Raw genomic sequence first — 21668 nt, 5'->3', positions numbered from 1 at the left:
CGCCCTCTAGTTACATCGAAGGTGAAACTTCCGTATGTTGGTCGTTGCCATGGTTACGGAGTATTATGGATGACACAAATAAAGTAAACTCAATATTGTTCGTTGTGACGTGTCGAAATTAGATCAAAGTTTATTTTGAGTGTCTTCCTAAAGTTTAACTATTTATTTTAGTATTTCACACAGGTATTATAGAAGAATATTCTAATTCTATAGTTTAAATGTTCTTAGTCCTACAAAATTGGGAGGAAACGTAAAAACGAAGTCGTCGAAGTATTTCATGGAATTGCAAGTTTTTCTATCCCTTAGCAGTTGTTATTGTAATTATTTACCAACATTAAATTCTGTGAAACAGAGAGCCATGACAAGAAGATAGTAAGGAGTTGAAAGGGGCGGGAATGAACGACGAGTGAGGTGAGTACAGTTATTTTTAATAGACCTTGAGACCTTGCCTAATAATTTAGGCGTCCTTGTTCGGCCCGGAAATTTGACTAATTTGTTGCTACAATAGAATTTTGCTCTTACACTATAAACGGGCAATATAAGTACAATGTATCAAAGAAAATCGAAGGAACTTCATGTTATCGCGGACTAGGCCTTGCAAAACACATACGTAAGTACCTCTAGGGTAAATTAAGGATTCCTGACAATCTTTCCCTTCTGTAGGGAGAGGGACTATCTCATCCACTCCCCTTACACCCTTACCTACTCTTATAGATGCACCAATCACGGGTCACAACTGAATTAGACTAGCTCTAGCTCAGGACCGCAAGAAAAAGAGAGGCCTATGCTCAGCAGTGGGCGATAAAGGGCTGATTTGATGATGATGATTCGAAACAAAGTTTGGAGACCTCACACTTGCGGTTTTTGATCCTCATCGTCAATAGTGCAACACAATCCTTCGTGAGCTTACTGGGACTCAGTCAATCTGTGTAAGAATGTCCTATAATAGTTATCGCTACGCAGTTTGTCTGTCGTTTTGTAGGTAGGGTTTAAGGGCCACTTGCACGAACGAAAATGGAGGGTTAACCCACCATTTTATATGGAATTTGACAGATGATAGCCCACTAACCCTGAGTTAAGTGGTTGGTGCAAGTGGGCCTAAGAGGGCAGACTACATAATTATTCTGTTATTTGTAGGTTGGTAAAGGATGAACCGGTACGTGGTGCTGCAGCAGCTCGGGGACGGCACGTACGGGAACGTGGCGCTGGCGCGGCGGCGGGACTCGGGCGAGTACGTCGCCATCAAGCGCATGAAGCGCAAGTACTACTCCTGGGAGGAGGCGATGGCTCTCCGGGAGGTCAAGGTGCGTGTGTGTGTGTGTGTGTGTGTGTGTGTGTGTGTGTGTGTGTGTGTGTGTGTGTGTGCGTGTGCGTGTGCGTGTGCGTGTGCGTGTGCGTGTGCGTGTGCGTGTGCGTGTGTGTGTGTGTGTGTGTGTGTGGCAGAGCATGCACACTGCTGCAGCTGCTGCGAGTACGTCGCCATCAAGCGCATGAAGCGCAAGTACTACTGGGAGGAGGCGATGGCACTACGGGAGGTCAAGTTGTGTTGTTTGTAGGTTGGTAGAGAATGAACATACAATTAACATAACATGTTGAGAGGAAAACATTGGATCGTCAATCCAAGGATGTGGTTTCGAGTCCCACGTTACTTTGGTGGCCAGTGTAGACGGGTTCTCTGCAAATGACGTACTCAGTGAATGTTGTGTGAAATTAGACATTTGGCAAAAGCAAAGTTACGCAGTTGGTATAGCTTTGTTCTAGCTGTAACAGTACATGGCGCGTGCTCAATAAGTAAAAGTAGGTAGGTAGGTAGGGTAGTTAAGTTGTTATTCTTGAAAAATATACTCGAAAATTTACCGAAACATGTCGAGCTCTTTTCGACTAATTTAACTGGAGAATTTGAATAACCCGCATAGAATATTTTAATAACTATTGATTCCAGGCACTGAAGAAGCTGTCACACGCCAACATCGTGAAGCTTCGCGAAGTGATCCGCGAAGACGACACGCTGTACTTCGTGTTCGAGCACCTGCGGGGCAACCTGTACCAGCTGCTTCGCGAGCAACCGCCGCGGGAGCCCGCGCTGCGGAATGTACTCCTTCAGGTCAGTAGTAACAACTGCATAGCTGGGCATTAACTCGTTAATCCGTTAATCGTTAATTAACGAAGTTAACATTTTGGTTAACGGATTAACTTTTAAGTTAACTTTAAAAAATGTTAACGGATTCGTTAACTTCCGTTAAATTTTTTCGAGTCCGTTAATTGTTAATCCAGTTCCGCGCGTGCCGAGTAAAACTTGTTCTGACCGCTACTGTAAAAGGCCGGAGTACGGCGAAACCTAGGATTTTCCCGTAAATTCACAGTCTACAGAGTACAGAGCAATTGGTGCTTTTTCACAGATGTCATATATACCATAGATCAAGCAAACGTATCTACTTAGCGTGTCAAATGAACTCAGTGAAATCCACTGAGTTGTCCGTCTTTACTCGCAGCTTGCAGCTTTCGGGCGTCAATTTTTGTAAGTTGAAGTCAACCAAAACATTAAAAATGCCTCGTTACGTGATATTCAATTGCAACAACACAAAAATTATGAACAATCAAGAGCCTGAGACATATTTAAAATTACAGGCAAGAATCAACTTCAGTACAAAATTTGACACGCTCGGCCCCTATACAAATATATGAATTTGTTTCTTCTATCTAAATTAAGTTCTGTGTGCCTTTTGGATCACTTATTGGAGACCTGCTAAAGTTTATTAGTCCTACTGCACTCATCACTAACTGGGAAATAGAATGTAAATCATCAAGGCGTACACAAATCGCGCTACCGACGCATCAAGCCAGGGTTCGGCGGGCCGCGCTATCTAGCAAGTTACCGTGGATCACAACTTCGATTAGAGGTGTCTCAATCCGAGGAACCTACGCACCATGACTACGACCGCATGAATGACCCAATATCTACAGGTCACCAATTTAAAACCTAGGATTTACCGAACCAACGTCGGTGTAAGTCCACAGAGAACAATATTTTATTAACATTTCGCTTTTACCAATTGGCAGCTGGGATCTTTTAAGAGATTTTGGCGAACTTCGGGCCTTTACAGTAACATACAAACTTACGCACACTACAGTAAAATTATTTTTTTATCACGATTAACGGATTATCGATTAACTTTAACTTCCGTTAAATTTGTTGAAATGTATCGCTTTAACGATTAACGAAGTTAACTTTTATAGTAACGGATTAGCGATTATCGAAGTTAACTATTTGATTAACGGTGCCCAGCTTTGGTAACAAGTACTAACGTATCACAGGGTGCCTTATTGTTAAATAAACTTAAAGCTCCGGCTGTACAAAATTAAGGACACAAGTGATAATAATAGAAAAAATACTAAAACTGAAAATAATAAAAACCGGTGTCGAAATAAGCTTGCTAGGGGAAGTATATGGTGGAGATAAATAATTTAAGATTTTGTATATTTTATAACATTTATTTATAAAGAAAATTCTTGCCAAAATGTGTTTGTTCAGTTGGTTCTTAATTTAGTTACTTACTGCGCTAACCGTGTGAAAACTGACCTATAATTCTCTTGTTCGACACCAATGAAATGTACAGAGCTCAGCGGGAAGCTAGGTCGCTTAAAAGGGTTCTAAGTAAATTTTCACACAAGTTATCTTAATTTTTAACTAGAAATTTATACTACTAAAATACCTAGGTACCAGTTCTCAAAAATATTTGCTTGCTCTAAATTACTGACTCTATGAATTTAATCTAACTAAATTTCAGCTGACGCAGTTGCCCTGACCATTAGAAGGATAAATTGGACCGACCTCTAAGATGGTGAACCTTCGGGAATGCTGTGGAAGGTGGCACGGGACCTCCCGGGGAATGTTGGCTGCACTGCGGAGACTTTTCAACCCGGAACGCGTGCCACGTGGACACCGAGACAAATGCGGCAGAGGCAGGCCGTCTTCCAGCAAACAGGACTCAGAACTTGCGCCGGTCACAAGGATTTCCAGAGTTAATAATATATATATCTATAAATATAATTTAATATCCCGGCTCCTGAAAGCGACATAAAAATACATTAGTCTAATGCTCTCAAGACCAGCATGACAAAATAGAAGACAATCTGATTTATTAGCTCACCGCTGAAGGTCAAAGAAATTTCCTAGCGGAGCGCTCCCAATCCCACAGCAGAAGACAGATCATCCCTGTGAATAACCAAGCACATGGTTAGGAACAAACCCATAACGTTTCACGCCATTATGGAGTTGATCAGAACAATTCAGATACTTACTCACTCTGAGGATTATTGCAGGCCTTCTGCTTCCACCGTTTTGACCACCATGCGGTATGGTCTTGTGGAGAAAGTGCGTGTGCACCCAAAAGGGTCAAAAAAGGAAATGGACCACCCAAGATCATTAACCTATTTGCATATGGAGCAATCAAGGACATAGGGTGACAAACCCAGGAAGACATAATATATCGAATTAATATATTATATTTATTTGAGACTCCATCAGAGTCATGAAAGATTTACTATGATGTACATAGCAAGATTGTCACTCCAGACAGGCCTCTTATTTAGAGTATTAAGATAATAGTATTTTGTTATGTATTTAAGATAATTTTCTGCATTATTTCTATATAATTATATTAATTTAATTTATCAAAATGTACTGGAGTAACAATTAAAAATCTCATACTACGCGTTATTTTTAGCTATCTGGCAACCCGTGCACAGATTATGCAGAAAAGTGCATACATGCGTGGATGCAAGTATTTTTGCACTAAGACAGGATTTGAAACAAAATAAAATTAAAGAAATTTCGATTTTAGATTTATAAAAAAATATTAATTACGACCAAGAAAATATACTACGTTACAATACCTCCCTCCCCGATTTAAAGGTTCAACGTAGGTGAACCGCCCGCTGTCCCCAGCGGCTTTCATCACATTGAACTGTGAGGAACCAAGGCAACAAACAACCCTAAGGCAAGAAAACTAAACTATAATACTAAAAGAAATAGTATCCCAGAAGGACAATGAAAAAGGGAAAACAAAACGAGGCTTCGAGATTTCATTTCAAAAAAAAATGTCTACACAAACCCATCAAAGCTTCCTAACTTTTGAACAATTCTACCATTTTCAACAACTTGCCTGAAAGGCCATATCCACAAAACTCAAAATTAAAAAAATCTCGAACCCACGTAATCAATAACGGCAGGTAAAAAAAAACTATGAGGCCAACCGCGCAACACATAGAAAAAACCTCCGTAATACCTAACAACCAGTGAACGAACCGTTGGCGTTCTCAGCACAACGCGATGTAGCACCTTGTGCTAAGAAAGCCAATATCCAACGCCAGGACCGCTGATCAGCATTCCTCAAAATATACTCTTCTTGTCCGGGCAAAATGAAAATGTCTAGTCCATAAACTATGGGCCGACTCCGAAATCCAAAGAACCTGAAGTTCAAAACAAAACAAAATCGTCAAAATCTAAGTTTCAGTCCCTCTTAGTTGAAACTCCTAAATATTCCAAAAGCGTGTCCCCGACTAACTTGTCGGAGGAAACGAAACATCCAAAATCATGTTGCACAACACCCACAAAACATGGTATACCGTAAACAAAACAAGGCGTGGCAACATGCGAAATAGTACCTAAACTAAAACGTTAGGTATTTAGCCTAACGACGCGTTACCTACAAGATACGCTAACAAAAAACAAAAAAAAACGTACTATTTCTGTGTTTGTCCGGTATGGTAGTACCTGACAAATTTTTTTGCAACAAATGTTGCTATTTGGTCATATTAAAGACGGCTCTGACCTTGAGGTTGAGAGGCACAGTAGCTGGTGAGTGGTTTGTCGTCCTTGGCGGCACGACGACAGGTACAAGACGAGGGATCGTGCGTCCAAGGATAACTCTTCCAAACTCTTAACCAAACTATAAGTACCTACAGCCCAATTCGATTTAAGACTGAGCACAGTATCGATCGCGCCTAACATACTTCACGCATTCATAATACCTAACATACATCACACAATGCAAACATAGTAACGAAGCAGCTTTCCTGTTCGTCACGTTCCGAACAAAATTCGTGAATTAAATATTTACCGAATATTTAACACTACTAACGATTTCAACCGCATATGTTATGTTACGAGAGCTAGGTGATAGCAGTTGTCAACCCTGGTAAACTTTTGCTTACAAGTGACAAGCCCTTTAGGCTCGAGGCTATTGCGTCCTATAATGAAAGCTTCAAGGCGACCAAATCAAAAAATGACTCCCAATTAATACCTACTTAAAATGTCTTTCAATATGACACTTGACCTCGATTGATTACGTCACAACCTTTCTCCTTTCAAATAATGAAAAATGGGGAAATCAAAAAATGCACTTCTTAATCTGCACGGTTTTCATAGTTAGGAGCAAGCAGCTTCAAAAGGTGAGTCATAAAAAAAATTCTAGAAGCGTACTTCTCGTGTACGTACGCTTCTGAACAATATCCCCAAGCTTTTAAATCTCGCCCCACGTTGGGCGCCAATTATCACAGGGTGCCTTATTGTTAAATAAACTTAAAGCTCCGGCTGTACAAAATTAAGGACACAAGTGATAATAATAGAAAAAAATACTAAAACTGAAAATAATAAAAAACGGTGTCGAAATAAGCTTGCTAAGGGAAGTATATGGTGGAGATAAATAATTTAAGATTTTGTATATTTTATAACATTTATTTATAAAGAAAATTCTTGCCAAAATGTGTTTGTTCAGTTGGTTCTTAATTTAGTTACTTACTGCGCTAACCGTGTGAAAACTGACCTATAATTCTCTTGTTCGACACCAATGAAATGTACAGAGCTCAGCGGGAAGCTAGGTCGCTTAAAAGGGTTCTAAGTAAATTTTCACACAAGTTATCTTAATTTTTAACTAGAAATTATACTACTAAAATACCTAGGTACCAGTTCTCAAAAATATTTGCTTGCTCTAAATTACTGACTCTATGAATTTAATCTAACTAAATTTCAGCTGACGCAGTTGCCCTGACCATTAGAAGGATAAATTGGACCGACCTCTAAGATGGTGAACCTTCGGGAATGCTGTGGAAGGTGGCACGGGACCTCCCGGGGAATGTTGGCTGCACTGCGGAGACTTTTCAACCCGGAACGCGTGCCACGTGGACACCGAGACAAATGCGGCAGAGGCAGGCCGTCTTCCAGCAAACAGGACTCAGAACTTGCGCCGGTCACAAGGATTTCCAGAGTTAATAATATATATATATCTATAAATATAATTTAATATCCCGGCTCCTGAAAGCGACATAAAAATACATTAGTCTAATGCTCTCAAGACCAGCATGACAAAATAGAAGACAATCTGATTTATTAGCTCACCGCTGAAGGTCAAAGAAATTTCCTAGCGGAGCGCTCCCAATCCCACAGCAGAAGACAGATCATCCCTGTGAATAACCAAGCACATGGTTAGGAACAAACCCATAACGTTTCACGCCATTATGGAGTTGATCAGAACAATTCAGATACTTACTCACTCTGAGGATTATTGCAGGCCTTCTGCTTCCACCGTTTTGACCACCATGCGGTATGGTCTTGTGGAGAAAGTGCGTGTGCACCCAAAAGGGTCAAAAAGGAAATGGACCACCCAAGATCATTAACCTATTTGCATATGGAGCAATCAAGGACATAGGGTGACAAACCCAGGAAGACATAATATATCGAATTAATATATTATATTTATTTGAGACTCCATCAGAGTCATGAAAGATTTACTATGATGTACATAGCAAGATTGTCACTCCAGACAGGCCTCTTATTTAGAGTATTAAGATAATAGTATTTTGTTATGTATTTAAGATAATTTTCTGCATTATTTCTATATAATTATATTAATTTAATTTATCAAAATGTACTGGAGTAATAAATTAAAAATCTCATACTATGCGTTATTTTTAGCTATCTGGCAACCCGTGCACAGATTATGCAGAAAAGTGCATACATGCGTGGATGCAAGTATTTTTGCACTAAGACAGGATTTGAAACAAAATAAAATTAAAGAAATTTCGATTTTAGATTTATAAAAAAATATTAATTACGACCAAGAAAATATACTACGTTACATATGGGCCGATCCAGATCAATACATGTACTTTCCTTGGCGGTGCCTATTCGACTAACTGCGTTTTCACATTATCCGATCAGATAATTTGAATTTCTTCCGACATTAGATATTGGATCGGATAATGTGAAAACGCACTAAGTTTTCTTGCAATTAATATTTGATTATGTAGGTTTGAATTAAAAAAAAATATATATTATTATAGGACATTCTTACACAGATTGACTGAGGCCCACGGTAAGCTCAAGAAGACTTGTGTTGTGGGTACTCAGACAACGATATATATAATATTTAAATACTTATATACATAGAAAACATCCAGGGCTCAGGATCAGGAACAAATATCATCATCACACAAATAAATGCCCTTACCGGGATTCGGACCCGGAACCGCGGCGTAGCAGGCAGGGTCACTACCGACTGCGCCAGACCGGTCGTCAATTGTTCAAACATTGATTGTTGTCTGTGGCTGCCCAGCGAAAATATTGACCCTTTCTTTACCTTCGCATGCAGGTCCTCCGTGGCCTAGCGCACATGCATCGCCACGGCTTCTTCCACCGCGACCTCAAGCCTGAGAACCTGCTCTGCAGCGGCCCAGAGCTGGTGAAGATTGCAGACTTGGGGCTAGCTCGTGAAGTGCGCTCCCGACCGCCTTACACGCAGTATGTTTCCACACGCTGGTACCGAGCGCCTGAGGTGAGATATCATTACATTTCCTTTGTCAGTCAGCGCCTAAGATGTATTCCGGTATATTTTGCGCTTTCGCTGTCTCTATATTCGATGACGATTGCCGCAGTCAACCAAGACGTCCTCCCATCCTCCTCTCACAACTGATCCTCCTCAACCAAATCAAAGTCTTAATAGAGTGATTGTGGAATTACATGATTCGATGCAGGGCCGGATCTAGTGGTGCGGCCGCTCTAGGCGCCAAACCATACGAGGGGCGCCAAAATGTAAAAAACAGCCTTATTTCCGACTTTGGGTAAAAAAACGGTAGATAACCACAGGCGCCAACTCCATTTCGCTCTACTGATTGCTAGGGCTGACGCTGATTCGATGACCTATTGAGAACTGTGTAATTTTAACCCCCATTCACTTGCTAAGGTGCTGCTACGCGACCCGGCGTACGGCGCGCCGGTGGACCTGTGGGCCGTGGGCTGCATCGCGGCCGAGCTGCACACGGCGCGCCCGCTCTTCCCCGGAGCCTCCGAGATTGACCAGGTACGATTACAGTCAGGCCAAGAAGTTGACAACGGTGTTGATAGCCCTGCCTCCTAAGAGTTTTTCCCCTCACTAGCTCGGAAACACGTGTTTTGTCCTTTAATACCAGCGGGTAAAAACGCATTTTATCCACTAGTGGGTAAAGTAATTTGACCTTGAATAAAGTCAAATTAACTGCTTTAAAATTGATAAAAGTAGGTGAATCTAATAATAAAGATGATTTACCACCTGTGGAACTACTGGAAGCAGTGATAAACGCATTTTTTGCGTTGTAGTTTCCTCGCTATAGTGAGGGGAAAAGTTTTGTGTTACACTCGGGTGCAAATGTATTTTACTTCTCGTGTGTTAAAAAACTCGCAAGTTCAGGATTCTATTCTCGAACCACTCGCTTCGCTCGTGGTTCAACTATAGAATCCTTTCACTTGCTCGTTTTTCAATTTCACACTCGGCGTTAAAATACAACTTTGCCCCCTTGTATAACAAATAACTATTAAACGTTTAGTTTCATTAAACCGTGAATCTTACCATTTTGATTTTTGTCAGCAACTGCAACTGTTGTGGCAGTTTTATGCATCATGATCAGGGATAAAAGAAGATGAAGATGGCGGGTGGTGTCTGCGTCTGCAAGCTCTGCAGCAACACTCGAATTGTTGACCCGTCATCCCAATACTTCCCGCCTACTAGGTTACTACTAGGTGCCTACTAGGTTAAGTAAATGTTAATTTTCGAAACGTTTTAATCGAAGTTTTTCATTTAAATAGACTTTTAATGCTCAAAGCAGCACGTGGAGTGTTTGCTTTCTGGACTAAAATTAACATTTCTATACCTACATCACAAATACCACATCGATTCCAGTTGTACAAAATCGCCGGAGTTCTGGGAGCTCCGACGCGCGCGTCGTGGCCAGAAGGGCTGGCGCTAGCGGAGGCGCTCCGCTTCCGCTTCCCGCAGACGTCGCCCGTGCCGCTGTCGCGGGTCGTGCCGGGCGCCGCGCCGCCCGCGCTGGCGCTGCTGTCCGCGCTGCTGCGCTACCCGCCCCGCGAGCGGCCCACGGCGCAGCAGGCGCTACGGTATGTATTGGCTGCAGGTTCACTCTACACTAGATTAATCTTTTTAATTAGTAAAAGCTCAAGTGGAATTAGGGCAAGACATGTCTGCCAAATGCATCCAGATCCGTGGGCCAAATTTGGTTACTGACTGGACATCGCCAATAGTCGGGATGGAGGCAGACTAAAACAGAGATAACTGGTTTTATAGAGAGGGAGTCATCATTTGTAGCGACTAGTGAGTGTGATGAGTGATCGACGAAAGGAGAGGTGGTTGCTGTTTGCTCAGCAGTGGGACATAAAATAGGCTAAGTAAATTCGTATAAAGAGCCAATGATTAAGTGTGGATTTAACCAGATCTTGATGTTTACAGGTTTCCATATTTCGCGGTAGGAACTGAACTCGGCGTGCCACCGCCACTGTCTCGCGCAAGAAGGTAACTAATTCAACATTAACACGTTCGTTTTGGTACCAGGTGGAAAGACCTTATATATGGTTAATTACGATTTTTGGGTTAAATTAATTGCTGCAACGAAGGTATTAATTTTATGTGAAACGTAACTTAGTTCTGTGTGTGTTACGTTTCTTTTAACCCTTTATTATCTACTTTGCTGTATTTGCAGAAGTAGTGTGCGTGTGGAGATGGAGCCCTCGCCCGCTCCCGCTGCCGCCGCCGCTGTCGCTCTCGCGCCTGCGCCTGCGTTGGCTGCGCCGCCGCCGCGGGATCATTTCGCGGATATATTGGGGTATAGCCACATATTTATATTATATAGACCGTCAACCAAATCTTGTCACTAGAAAAAGGCGGCAAATTTGAAAAATCGCGGGCTAGCAACACTAGTTTTGAAAATCGGTGGAAATTCGCGTGTCATTTGTATCTTATCTGTGGAAATCTCCACCCTACCGAAAAGAGAAATAACTAGCACATATCCGTCCCTTTTTAATACATTATCTAATTCGTAAGGAAGGAGCGAGCCCCTTGAAAAAAAATATATGTGGCTGTTCGACGTACATTGCTGGTTTTTGTTCGTTTCATAGGGATACCATACTTTAGTGTGATGTACATTGCTACTGCCAAAATTTGGTTGACAGGCTATATACCTATTACTAGCTTTTACTCGCGGCTTTGTACGCGTTAAATTAGAAAATTGTGGAATGTTCCATACAAACTTCCACTCCCCATTTTAGGGAAGTGGGGTTTTTAGAAAAAGGTTAAAAGTAGGCACCCTATGTCACTCGCCATCCCTTCAGGTATTTCCACTTAAAAAATTACGTCAATTCGTCGCTCCGTTATGCAGTGAAAGACGGACAAACACAAACACAGCTTGCCCATTTATAATTTTAGTACGGGTTTTTTTTTCACTCTCTGCCACACTATGCTTACATTCTCCCGTGTAAATTATATTCCTCGGATTTTATATTGGCGTTTAATAATGCATTTTGTGATAGGTACTCGTACAGTACCTATATATATTATGACGATCCTCGGTCCGTCAACATTTCCTGAGGTTTCCTCGTAAAGTATAAATTCTCGCAAAGTAACACCTGACTTCATCAATGAATATGTGTCTTTTGCACATTATGCAGAGACGCAGTAGTGCACGAGACGCGCGCCGAAGAGTCGCTCCGCCGCGCCGACACGGCGGCGCTGGCGGCGGTGCGCGGGCGCAGCGTGCTGGCGCCGCCGCCCGCGCCCGCGCCGCCGCCGCGCGCGCTGGGCGCCGCCGCCGCCTACCTCGGCGCCGCGCGCTACGTGGCCGGCGCCCGCATCGACACGTCCCTGTTCCACCCGCTGGCCATGCGTGAGCATCACGGTAAACGTTTATCACGTACTGAGCCCGGGGCCGGATCTAGGGTGCAGCAAATAGAGCGGCCGCTCTAGGCGCCGAACCGTAGGAGGGGTGCCAAAATGGCAACTGACAAAAAAAACCTCACTTCCGTCTACTATGAGCTATGAGTTAGGCTATCGATGCAGTCTCATATTTAATGTTAGATACGTGTGTAAAGTACGTATTATGTGCAGTATGAAATAATGCCTACTACGGCGCCACTATATACTAGGTATGTGTCTCAGTTTCACTCGCTGAGTATGCGTCATATCTATGCTCCCGTTCATCTCAGCTTTGACTTTGCAGAAATTTGGTAGCTAATACATCGCATCTCAAATAACCGTATTTATTTCCTATATGGATTACCTAAGTATAACATCTGTGATTGCAGAAACAGCGACGGTGGGCAGCGGCGCGCCTCGCGTCGACTGGGCGGCGAAGTACCTGCGCTGACAGTCACCCACCTACACGGTCTAACACGTGGAGCCTGACTCATCTTCAGACAAACTCTAGATCAGTGGTGGACAAAATACCTACGGCCTGCGGGCCATTTCCGGCCCGCGAAAAGATTGTGTCCTTCAAAATAGTGTGTGATATGATATGGCCAGCACTGCAGTAAACATGCATTTTTGATTTAAATCCCCCAGTGAAAAAAGTTTGCCCACCACTGCTCTCTCTAGGTCATATAAAGGACCATGGGCAGAAATGTCCCCACCCACCAACAGAAATGAAACATGTCTCATTTAATAGATCTTAGCAACCTGATGATTTTTTACTATGACGAGGATCGCCATATATATGGGGTTTTCTTGGAAAACCGTGTTTTGTTTTTACATATTCTTTGCTCATTTCATTGAAAGTTTTTGTTTTTTTATTATACTAGTTGATTGATAAACAAGCATGCGGGGCTGCGTGATGGTAAACAGTCACCGCAGCCTATAGACGGATGTAACAACTCATTCTGTCCTAAATATATATTTGTGAAGTATTATTGTTAGTAAGTAACATAATATTTTTTTCAACCTTCTCTTTGTAACTTTCAATGAGATGAGCAAAAAATATGTAAAAACAAAACACGGTTTTCCAAGAAAACCCCGTACATAGGGCGATTCTCGTCATACTAAAAAATCGTCAGTTTGCCAAGATCTATTAAATGAGACATGTTTCATTTCTGTTGGTGGGTGGGGACAGAGCCCATACAAATTTGCCCATGGTCCTTTAAAAGTGAAAAATTACTGCCATAAATGTGACTTCAAGTCACGGCCTCTGCATCGATATTCCAGTGCATTGCCACCTGAGCCTGAGTCAGCTAAGTTTTCGACCACTCACCCAAGGCAGTAAATCAAATTTTCCACTTTTAAATTTATTATAAGCCTAGAACATTGATTGAGCGTTCCTTATTATCAAAAAGTTGGATCTATGTAGGATAAATCTACATAATGTATTAGGTAATATATTTATGACATGGGGGCTCGAGGCTAAAATAAAGGACACGTTTATCCTATGTATACGGATGGATTTCTTGCAAACTTTTATCGCTTAGAATTTTTCATTGAGGCTCATTTATTGAGGATGCTCGTGCGTCGCCGAACGAAGTTATACGAAGTTTGCCTTATTTTTCTAATCTCGGCGAAATTAGCTCGATTATGAATGTCTTGTTATCAGTCTACTGCAGTTAAAGGGTTGAGAGGAGCAGTGACAAAACGTATCGGGGACTTTAAATTTAAAAAATGTGAAAGTGTTTGAAAGCGAGTCTCGGTAGCTTAGTTGGTAGAGGTAGATCGGTATTACTGAGTCGAGTTGTATTGCCCGAAGTGGTAACTTTCCTTTTTTATTTTATTACATATATAAAAATTGTGATTTAACAGATAGTAGGTAGCAATATAATTAAGGTAACTGGCGGACCTCCATATATGAGACAGAAGTGTCAGAACTGTGTATAAATGTGTGTTTTTTCTTTACATAAGGAATACGCAACCCTAGTTACTTACAGAAAAGTATTTAAAATCGAGTGAGTAGATAGTGCTTCTTTTAACCCTTAAATGCATTTTATGAATACCTGAGTATTTATCCGAATATAATATTCTGATCTGATAATTTGATTGGGAAGTCAAATATTGTTTTATAAATAATATTTTCTTACCTACCTACGTGTTCTGTTGGTGACGTTGATGTATTATTAATTCCAAATAACTCTTTTCCAGGCCTCACATTCGTTCAGACTTTCAGAGCCTGAACTTCAGACACTTGTGAGCAGCTTGATCGCTCTGATATAATAATATCTGATGTCAAAATGTAGGTACTTAATACTTATTACCTATTACTTATCTGGAAAAGGCTTTACGAACTAGTCTTAATAATAATGCATTACAAGGGTTGGAAAAGTACTTATCACAAAATTGGTGTGTAGGTAATACCATTTACGTAGTTCTGTAGAATGACTGAGAAGACGGTTAAGGATAAATTTAATAAAATATTTGTTGAAAGTAAGTTTTTTACTTAAGTACCTAATCATCCTTAGATATTCTGTGTTCTATAAGTAAATAAATTTAATAGTGACTGTCTACAAAAAATTAAGTTTAGTCACCCATAGGTGACCGCATAGACTGCGGCTGATGCGGGTTCGAGTTCGAGTCCCGCCGGAATCGATTTCTTTTCCTATAAAACTCCGCTACTGATACTTGTAGTATCATTAGCGGATGTTACCGCTTGTTACAACATTGATTCAGTTTACATTCCGCGCAGTTTTTCATTAATGCGGTTTAGTAACTGACAAGTGGAATGTCAGTAGTGAGTCTACTGTACACTGCCCTCCTTGCTTTACCAGTGGACCCTGTAAATGGAAAATGGAATGTCCAAAGTATACCTCTAAAAATACTTCTGGTTTTTGTTTTAATTTTTGCATTGGCTACAACAATCTGTGTAAGTGCGCGCTGCGCGTGGATAACAAAGTCTATTTACTCTTTAGAGAGTAAAAAAGTTTTCAGGAAGGATCGTAGAGTGTGTCTTCGTTGAGCGCGCACACGCGCGACAAGCGGGAGCGCCCCCAAGGGCGGCCCGCACTGATTGTGAGCCTCCACCAGCGGCCATAAGCCTTTTAGCACTGACCTGGAAGGCACATCTACTTGTGAGACACTACACCAAGATAGAACCATTGTCATAGAGTATCACATTTTTAAATGAGTTTAGCCAGAGCCAGGCAGATCATCAAATTACGAATGAAATGCAACAGACTACTAAAACCCGCATGATGACAGTTGGCTCGGGGTATAACAAGTTGGAAAACAGCAACCATGAGCCAACGGGTAGGAGCGAAGGCAAATGGAAAATAGCACTAATATCACATAGACTAATATCACGTAGGCCAAAGAAAAGATGGCGGGATGACCTCGACGCATTTTGCGGCGACTGGCCGGAGCAGGCGGCAAATCGGGATGAGTGGCGGAAGAAAGGGGAGGCATTTGCCCAGCAGTGGGACACAATTATAGGCTAGGGAAAAAAAAAATCACATAGACCCTGCTGTAGCATGGATATAACCCTCGAGATACTCTCTAGCTGGGAAGTGGTGAAGCAGGGATGTCTAAACCACAGTCACCACGGGGCCATCCCATCCATCCATCAATACACCATTGTAAGCTCCCAGGAGACAAGAAGGAAAACGGGTGATGGGTAGACTAGTATTACACACACTCCCGGTAGTCGCAGTCCCACTGGTGAAGCAAGGAGGGCAGTGTACAGTAGACTCACCACAGACGATGGTCCACTAATGTCCGCACGGTAGGCAGCGGGAACCCGTTGAAGTCAGTGGCCACAGGAATGATGTAAGCTCCCATGTCTCGGAACAGCAGCCAGAAGCCGACGGGCAAGGGGGGGAGGCGGTTGGAGGGCATCACGCAGTCCCGGCTGTCGCACGTCGGGCCCCACAGCGAGCAGGGCAGTGGCTTCTCTGTGTGCGGCTGTATATAGAAATAGTTTAAATCATTTGTGGTCTGGTACGCTATAGGAGGAAGAAGCTATACTTACATTGAACGCAGGGTGTGCATGAGGCAGGGTGTCCTCTGTGGGTGGCGTTTTACAACATGTCATGAAGTAAATAAAGTCCCCTGTGTTAAGAGTATTATTACTACCCCTTTTTCTCCCGTAGACTTCGTACCTATAGAAGTCGACTGAGAAGTATGGGATATCGTTTTTCAATGATGGCGTAAGCGAAGGGCTAGCCTGTCTCTGTAACCCCTTACGTGCTAAGAGTGTCACTAAAACTTGAGCAGATTCACATGTGATCTGTCTACCCCTTTTGGAAACGCAGGCGTGGGTTTATCCACTATTCTTACGTATAGAGTGGTGGGCTTAACCCGCTGGTTGTGGTTGGGTACGCTGTAGAAGGAGCTGTATATCCCGCTGTTCATAAAGTACATGGTGTGTGGCTCCTCCTCGCCACTGGCGTCTTTGGTCACGATCTGATAAAATAACATACTCCTTAATCCCCTTATTCATAAATGTTCACACATATTGAATAAATTGATGAATTTTATTTAGTTTGATGTTTTTTAAATACATAGTTAGTATTTTGTTCGTGTTAGTGTGGTGAAAATTTTTGTGTTACACTCGGTGGCAAAGTATCCTTCGTGCCTTCTTGACCATCACAATCCACACAAAATATGATTGACCCAGACGTTCAGACTTCAACCGCTCAAAAGTTAAACCTTGTGCGAAAGCACTTATGTAGGACTGTATATAGACAGATTTAGTCGTATTTATGTGACGCTGGCGTCTACGGTCTACTGCACGATTTTGTTGTCGTCTATATGTCGCAGGGAAATGGCCAAAACAGAGATTTAATCAAATCTCTAAGGGATTTGATCAAATCACGCAGAATGTTAAAATGGCGAATCCATTTCATCATTTCTCTAGAAAATTTCAGTCATTTGACTAAATCCCTGACTCTGTTTAGTGATATCACAAAATCGGCCAATAGACACGCCATGTTTTGTCATTTCACTAGATTTGTTTAGGGATTTGATAAAATCCCTGAACCACGACAGTGAGTTGACGAAACGAACTCAAAAAGTCAACTAGTTTTAACATTTCCCTAAACAAATTTAGGGAAATGATAAAGTCTCAACTGGTGATTTGATCAAATGTCTGAACTGGTTTCGTGAAATGACAAAACCAAGAATCTAATATATCCAATTAGATTTATTAGACTCTTGCCATTGTCACTTGATTTGATTGAATCCTTAACTAGATTAGTGAAATGGTAAAATTGAATCCGTTTCTAAAAGTTTTTGGTTTTCTATAAATACGAAAAAAATAGAATAAGTGAAGAAACAAATCTAAAAATGTTTAATTTTAAATTATTTTCATATTTATTAAAACATTTTGTGTTTTCACTGAACTTGTTTAGTGAAATGATAGAACTAGTTGACTTTATAAGCTCGTTTCGTCAACTTACTGACGTGGTTCAGGGATTTTATCAAATCCCTAAACAAATCTAGTGAAATGACAAAACGTGGCGTGTCTGTTGGTCGATTTTGTGATTTCACTGAACAGAGTAAGGGATTTAGTCAAATGACTGAAATTTTCTAGAGAAATGATAAAATGGATTCGCCATTTTGACATCCTGCGTGATTTGATCATATCCCTTAGTGATTTGATGAAATCTCTGTTTTGGCCATTTCCCTGCGACATATACACGACTGTGGCAATCAAAAGAAAGTTCCATGTACCTCCCTCTTGGCGTAAATCATGACGGCGAGCGAATACGCAGCTGCCGCAAGGTAGCGGCCCGGTTCCGCGATGACGCGGACGCTGCGATCCGGGAAGTGAGTCTCCAGGGCTTCATTTATCACCTGGGACACCTAGAAATTGTTAGGATACTATTTTATATTTACAATGTTTTAGTGAATAAATACGTTTTTTAACACGCTTTTATTAGGTCGTCGTGTATGTAACTAACTATGTAATGGAATCTAAGGAGGCTAATTTAACCATCTTCCAAGGATCGTAGCGTAATGAAAATTGGCAGCTGTATGTAGTTCTGATGACAATACAATAATATGGTACTGTTGAACTGATCTGATGATGGAGCCGGAAGATATGAACTGGAACTACATGATGGAACATCGTATCATAGCAGTTTTTGGGTTTCTTAGAAAAGTCTTGTAATGAACTTTGACTACGATAAGGTTTCAAGGTCTGATGATGAAGCCGGAAGAGTTGTAATTCAGTAAATGCAAGTTATTTGTAGTGACATCTAGCGTCAATCACGCATCAAATAGCGTAAATTATCGATACCACTACTCGACACTAGGTGTCAACAGTGTAGCGTCTGCCAAAAATTTAATATTAAAACAGTTTACAACTTATATTACAAGCAGAAGGAATTGAAAACAGAGTACTGATTAATATTATTGTAATATTAGCTAAAAATTGTTGAGCATTAGGTTTTTTGTTCGTCGCGACATCTATTGACAAGTAGCAGTACTGATAATTTACTCTAGTTGACGCGTGATTGACGCTAGATGTCACTATAAATAACTTGCATTTACTGACGTATGGAGTTACAACTTCCCTTACTTATTCCTCTATGGTAAAAAAGAAGAAATTGAAAAATGGCAACATCGCAGTGTCGTCCCTTTTAAATCAATATTATACATACATACATACATACATATTACAATCACGCCTGTATCGCATAAAGGGGTAGGCAGAGCACATGAAACTACTAAAGCTTCAGTGCCACTCTTGGCAAAAATTAATATATTACCTCCTCATTCGACCGAAATCACATTGTGACTACTTTTATCCATCGATAATCAATTATTCGCTTAAAATGAAAATCAATAAGATTTATTACCGACTAGTTTCGATCGCAGCTGCGATCCCCCCTACTTGCTTGCGTGCTGTCTACTTACGAGTTCTCTCTATCGAATAATCGTCTATTGTGCGACTAGTTCCTAATACCTACTATGGAACATAAGCTATCTTTTGGTGAAAAAATCATGTCTCTAGGTGCTATAGTTATTTTTTTTAAATTCTTCAAGTTTGCAAAAGCGTAACCGACAATTGAGAAAACGTTGGTTAAAGTATGGGATGGTAAAAAACACACTTGTAGTGTGAAGTATGGAGTGGTGGGTATCAAATTAATCGTCATACTTTAGGGATTTCGAATAAATCATGCATGTAATCATAGTAGTTTTAATGTTACGGAGACTTAAACATAAAAACAGAACAAAAATAGGTCAACGTGAATATGTCTATTTTTTCCAAATTTATAGCGCAACTAGGGTTGCCAACCGTACTATATAATATAGTACTGTACTATATTTTGGCCCAGCGTACTATATTCTATATGAAGCATATATAGTACGCAAAAGTACTATATTTTTGGGGTCCATGCCAGTGGCGAATTTACACTAGGGTCAAACCGCCAGGAGCGGCGTTTTGACAATGAAAAGAATTTCGCGCTCGCTCCGCTCGCGCTTTTATTCATGTTTAACCTTCTCTGTACATTTTATTACTTCGTTCTGACCTGCAAATATTGCAGTTACGTATAAAGCCACCGTTGTTTGAAAACATTTGTATTTTTTCCATGATATATTTAATAACGACATTTCTTAAGGGGATTCTCTACTCCGATGAGCTTAAATTTGAATCCATTGGTATTATGAATATTACGATAGTTTCTAAAGCATATCATATTAACAGAATCGTCTTTAAACAAACTAGCATCCCATAATTAGGTACCTACTTCACAGCTCATTGATTCTGTGATATTTAGCATCAAAGTTGAACTATTTTAGGACCGAAACTGGTTCTTTGGTCAAAATTTTTGTCTTAATTAGTTTAAAATTAAAATCGCTTTGCATTTTTATAAAAGTCTAGATTTCATTGAAGTAAAAATGTTTTTAAAACAATGTCTAATTTCATAAAAAATATAAGTACTTATAATATTATGGGTATATTTTTTTTAAATATGGGTCTTGTAAAAAAAGTAAGTAGGTAACTATTGAAATTAAAAGAATATTAATAGGTACGTAAGTAAAAATTGCATACCTGTCAATAAATGTAGAAAGTGATAGAAGACTCAATATTGCATATTTTTCTAAATACGCCATATATATTGTTGGTGTTCAATAAAGCATTTGGTACAACTAGTTATATATTACGCTAAGTAAAACATTCGACAACATGAAAGTTTGCTTTTTAAAAAAGGCCAAATGTTAAGTTGGTAAATGTGAGCTTGGCAAATAAAATAATAAGTTGGGAAATGAACATTCGGCGGAATAAAATTGCGCGAAACGTGAGTTGGGAAGTGATATTCGGCCATACAACTTTCGACGATACTTAAATAAGAGAACCAATGCAACACAAAACTTGTCAAAAATCGATGAAAACCGAATGGAGCCCCTTAGAGTGGACAGAAAGAACGATCTCTACGACTTGGTTATCGATTATGTGTACCGTACTATATTTTATTTCGGTGTACTATATTTTTTAGATGGAATTTTCTAAAATACTATATTTCCCTAAAAAAAAGTTGGCAACCCTAAGCGCAACATGCAGTTTTATCATTAAAATTGTATTTATAAATGTATTCTTATGCTAAAAAAAGTAGAAATAATTCTATGAATGCCCTAAGTTAGTCATTATATTAAAAAGTTAATAAAGATATATTTGAAAATATAATATTAAAAAAATACAAATTACCTATGTATATCAATTTAAAACATATGATTACTTAAAAACACACTGATCAAGCATAAAAAGTATGAAAACATCAAATATTAAGTATTTTTTTATGCAAATAAAGTTTAGTGATTTTCTGTAGGGAGCGTCCCACTTTGTCGGTTTACTAAACTTTATTGCTTGTTCAGTGAAATACATGTGTGTGGTATATTAAACACATTTTATTTATGATATAAAGGTTTATTATTATTAACATAATAGTCATTGATACTAATGTCGTTTGTTTGATCTATTTTTACGGAATTTGAACTGAATTTATTTTTGACTCAAGTTTAGTGACCCACTTTGTCGGTCTAGTAGTCCACACGCTGAAAATAGAGTACAAGTATAAAATCAACTTTTAAATCGTAGCTGTCATGTTTTTCGAATCCATGAAAATGTTTGTGATAATAATATATTTTTAATTTATAAAAGTTTAAAAGTCTATAATCTAGTTAATAACAATAGGTATTAGGTACTAAACTAATCATAAGTCATATATATCGAAATAGACGAAATAAAACTTTTAAATAACTCATTATTATTCTGTATTTTATTTTCATGAGATTCTATGACCAGTGACCAGATTCTATGATAAAGTAAAGTGTTACGCCGTGTCTTGCGTGGGCGACGGTCGCGTAATTACGTAATCATCATCTAGACCCCTCCCCCCTACCTCCCATGTCATTAAAAAATTAAAAATAAGA

General features: G+C 40.1%; 2 protein-coding genes across 4 annotated transcripts; one reads left to right on the top strand and one right to left on the bottom strand.

Annotated features, from left to right (window-relative positions):
- The first annotated feature begins 134 nt into the window (after positions 1 to 134).
- On the top strand, positions 135 to 14720 carry LOC125232165 (serine/threonine-protein kinase ICK). 3 transcript variants are annotated; one of them, XM_048137794.1, is made up of 10 exons: positions 135 to 411; positions 1138 to 1304; positions 1943 to 2104; positions 8652 to 8834; positions 9243 to 9359; positions 10215 to 10429; positions 10779 to 10841; positions 11029 to 11151; positions 11993 to 12219; positions 12626 to 14720. In XM_048137794.1, exons 2-10 carry the CDS (start codon positions 1149 to 1151, stop codon positions 12685 to 12687), a joined length of 1308 nt encoding a protein of 435 aa, XP_047993751.1. In that variant the 5' UTR covers positions 135 to 411; positions 1138 to 1148; the 3' UTR covers positions 12688 to 14720. The 3 variants fall into 3 exon arrangements, with proteins under 3 accessions (XP_047993751.1, XP_047993752.1, XP_047993753.1); XM_048137795.1 differs by having other exon boundaries at positions 135 to 1304; positions 11993 to 12207; XM_048137796.1 differs by lacking the exon at positions 11993 to 12219 and having other exon boundaries at positions 135 to 1304.
- A 136-nt stretch (positions 14721 to 14856) lies between these two features.
- LOC125231578 (ornithine decarboxylase-like) lies at positions 14857 to 19387 on the bottom strand. Its single transcript, XM_048137037.1, has 5 exons — positions 19343 to 19387; positions 17961 to 18092; positions 16566 to 16691; positions 15982 to 16190; positions 14857 to 15342 (listed from the first exon to the last, which is right to left on the bottom strand). Exons 1-5 carry the CDS (start codon positions 19385 to 19387, stop codon positions 15192 to 15194), a joined length of 663 nt encoding a protein of 220 aa, XP_047992994.1. The 3' UTR covers positions 14857 to 15191.
- Positions 19388 to 21668: the final 2281 nt, after the last annotated feature.

The sequence above is a fragment of the Leguminivora glycinivorella genome, chromosome 12 (genome assembly GCF_023078275.1).
Source record: "Leguminivora glycinivorella isolate SPB_JAAS2020 chromosome 12, LegGlyc_1.1, whole genome shotgun sequence".
Taxonomy (NCBI): domain Eukaryota; kingdom Metazoa; phylum Arthropoda; class Insecta; order Lepidoptera; family Tortricidae; genus Leguminivora; species Leguminivora glycinivorella.
Note: the sequence above shows the minus strand (reverse complement) of the source record. Positions and strands in the feature narration are given on the sequence as shown.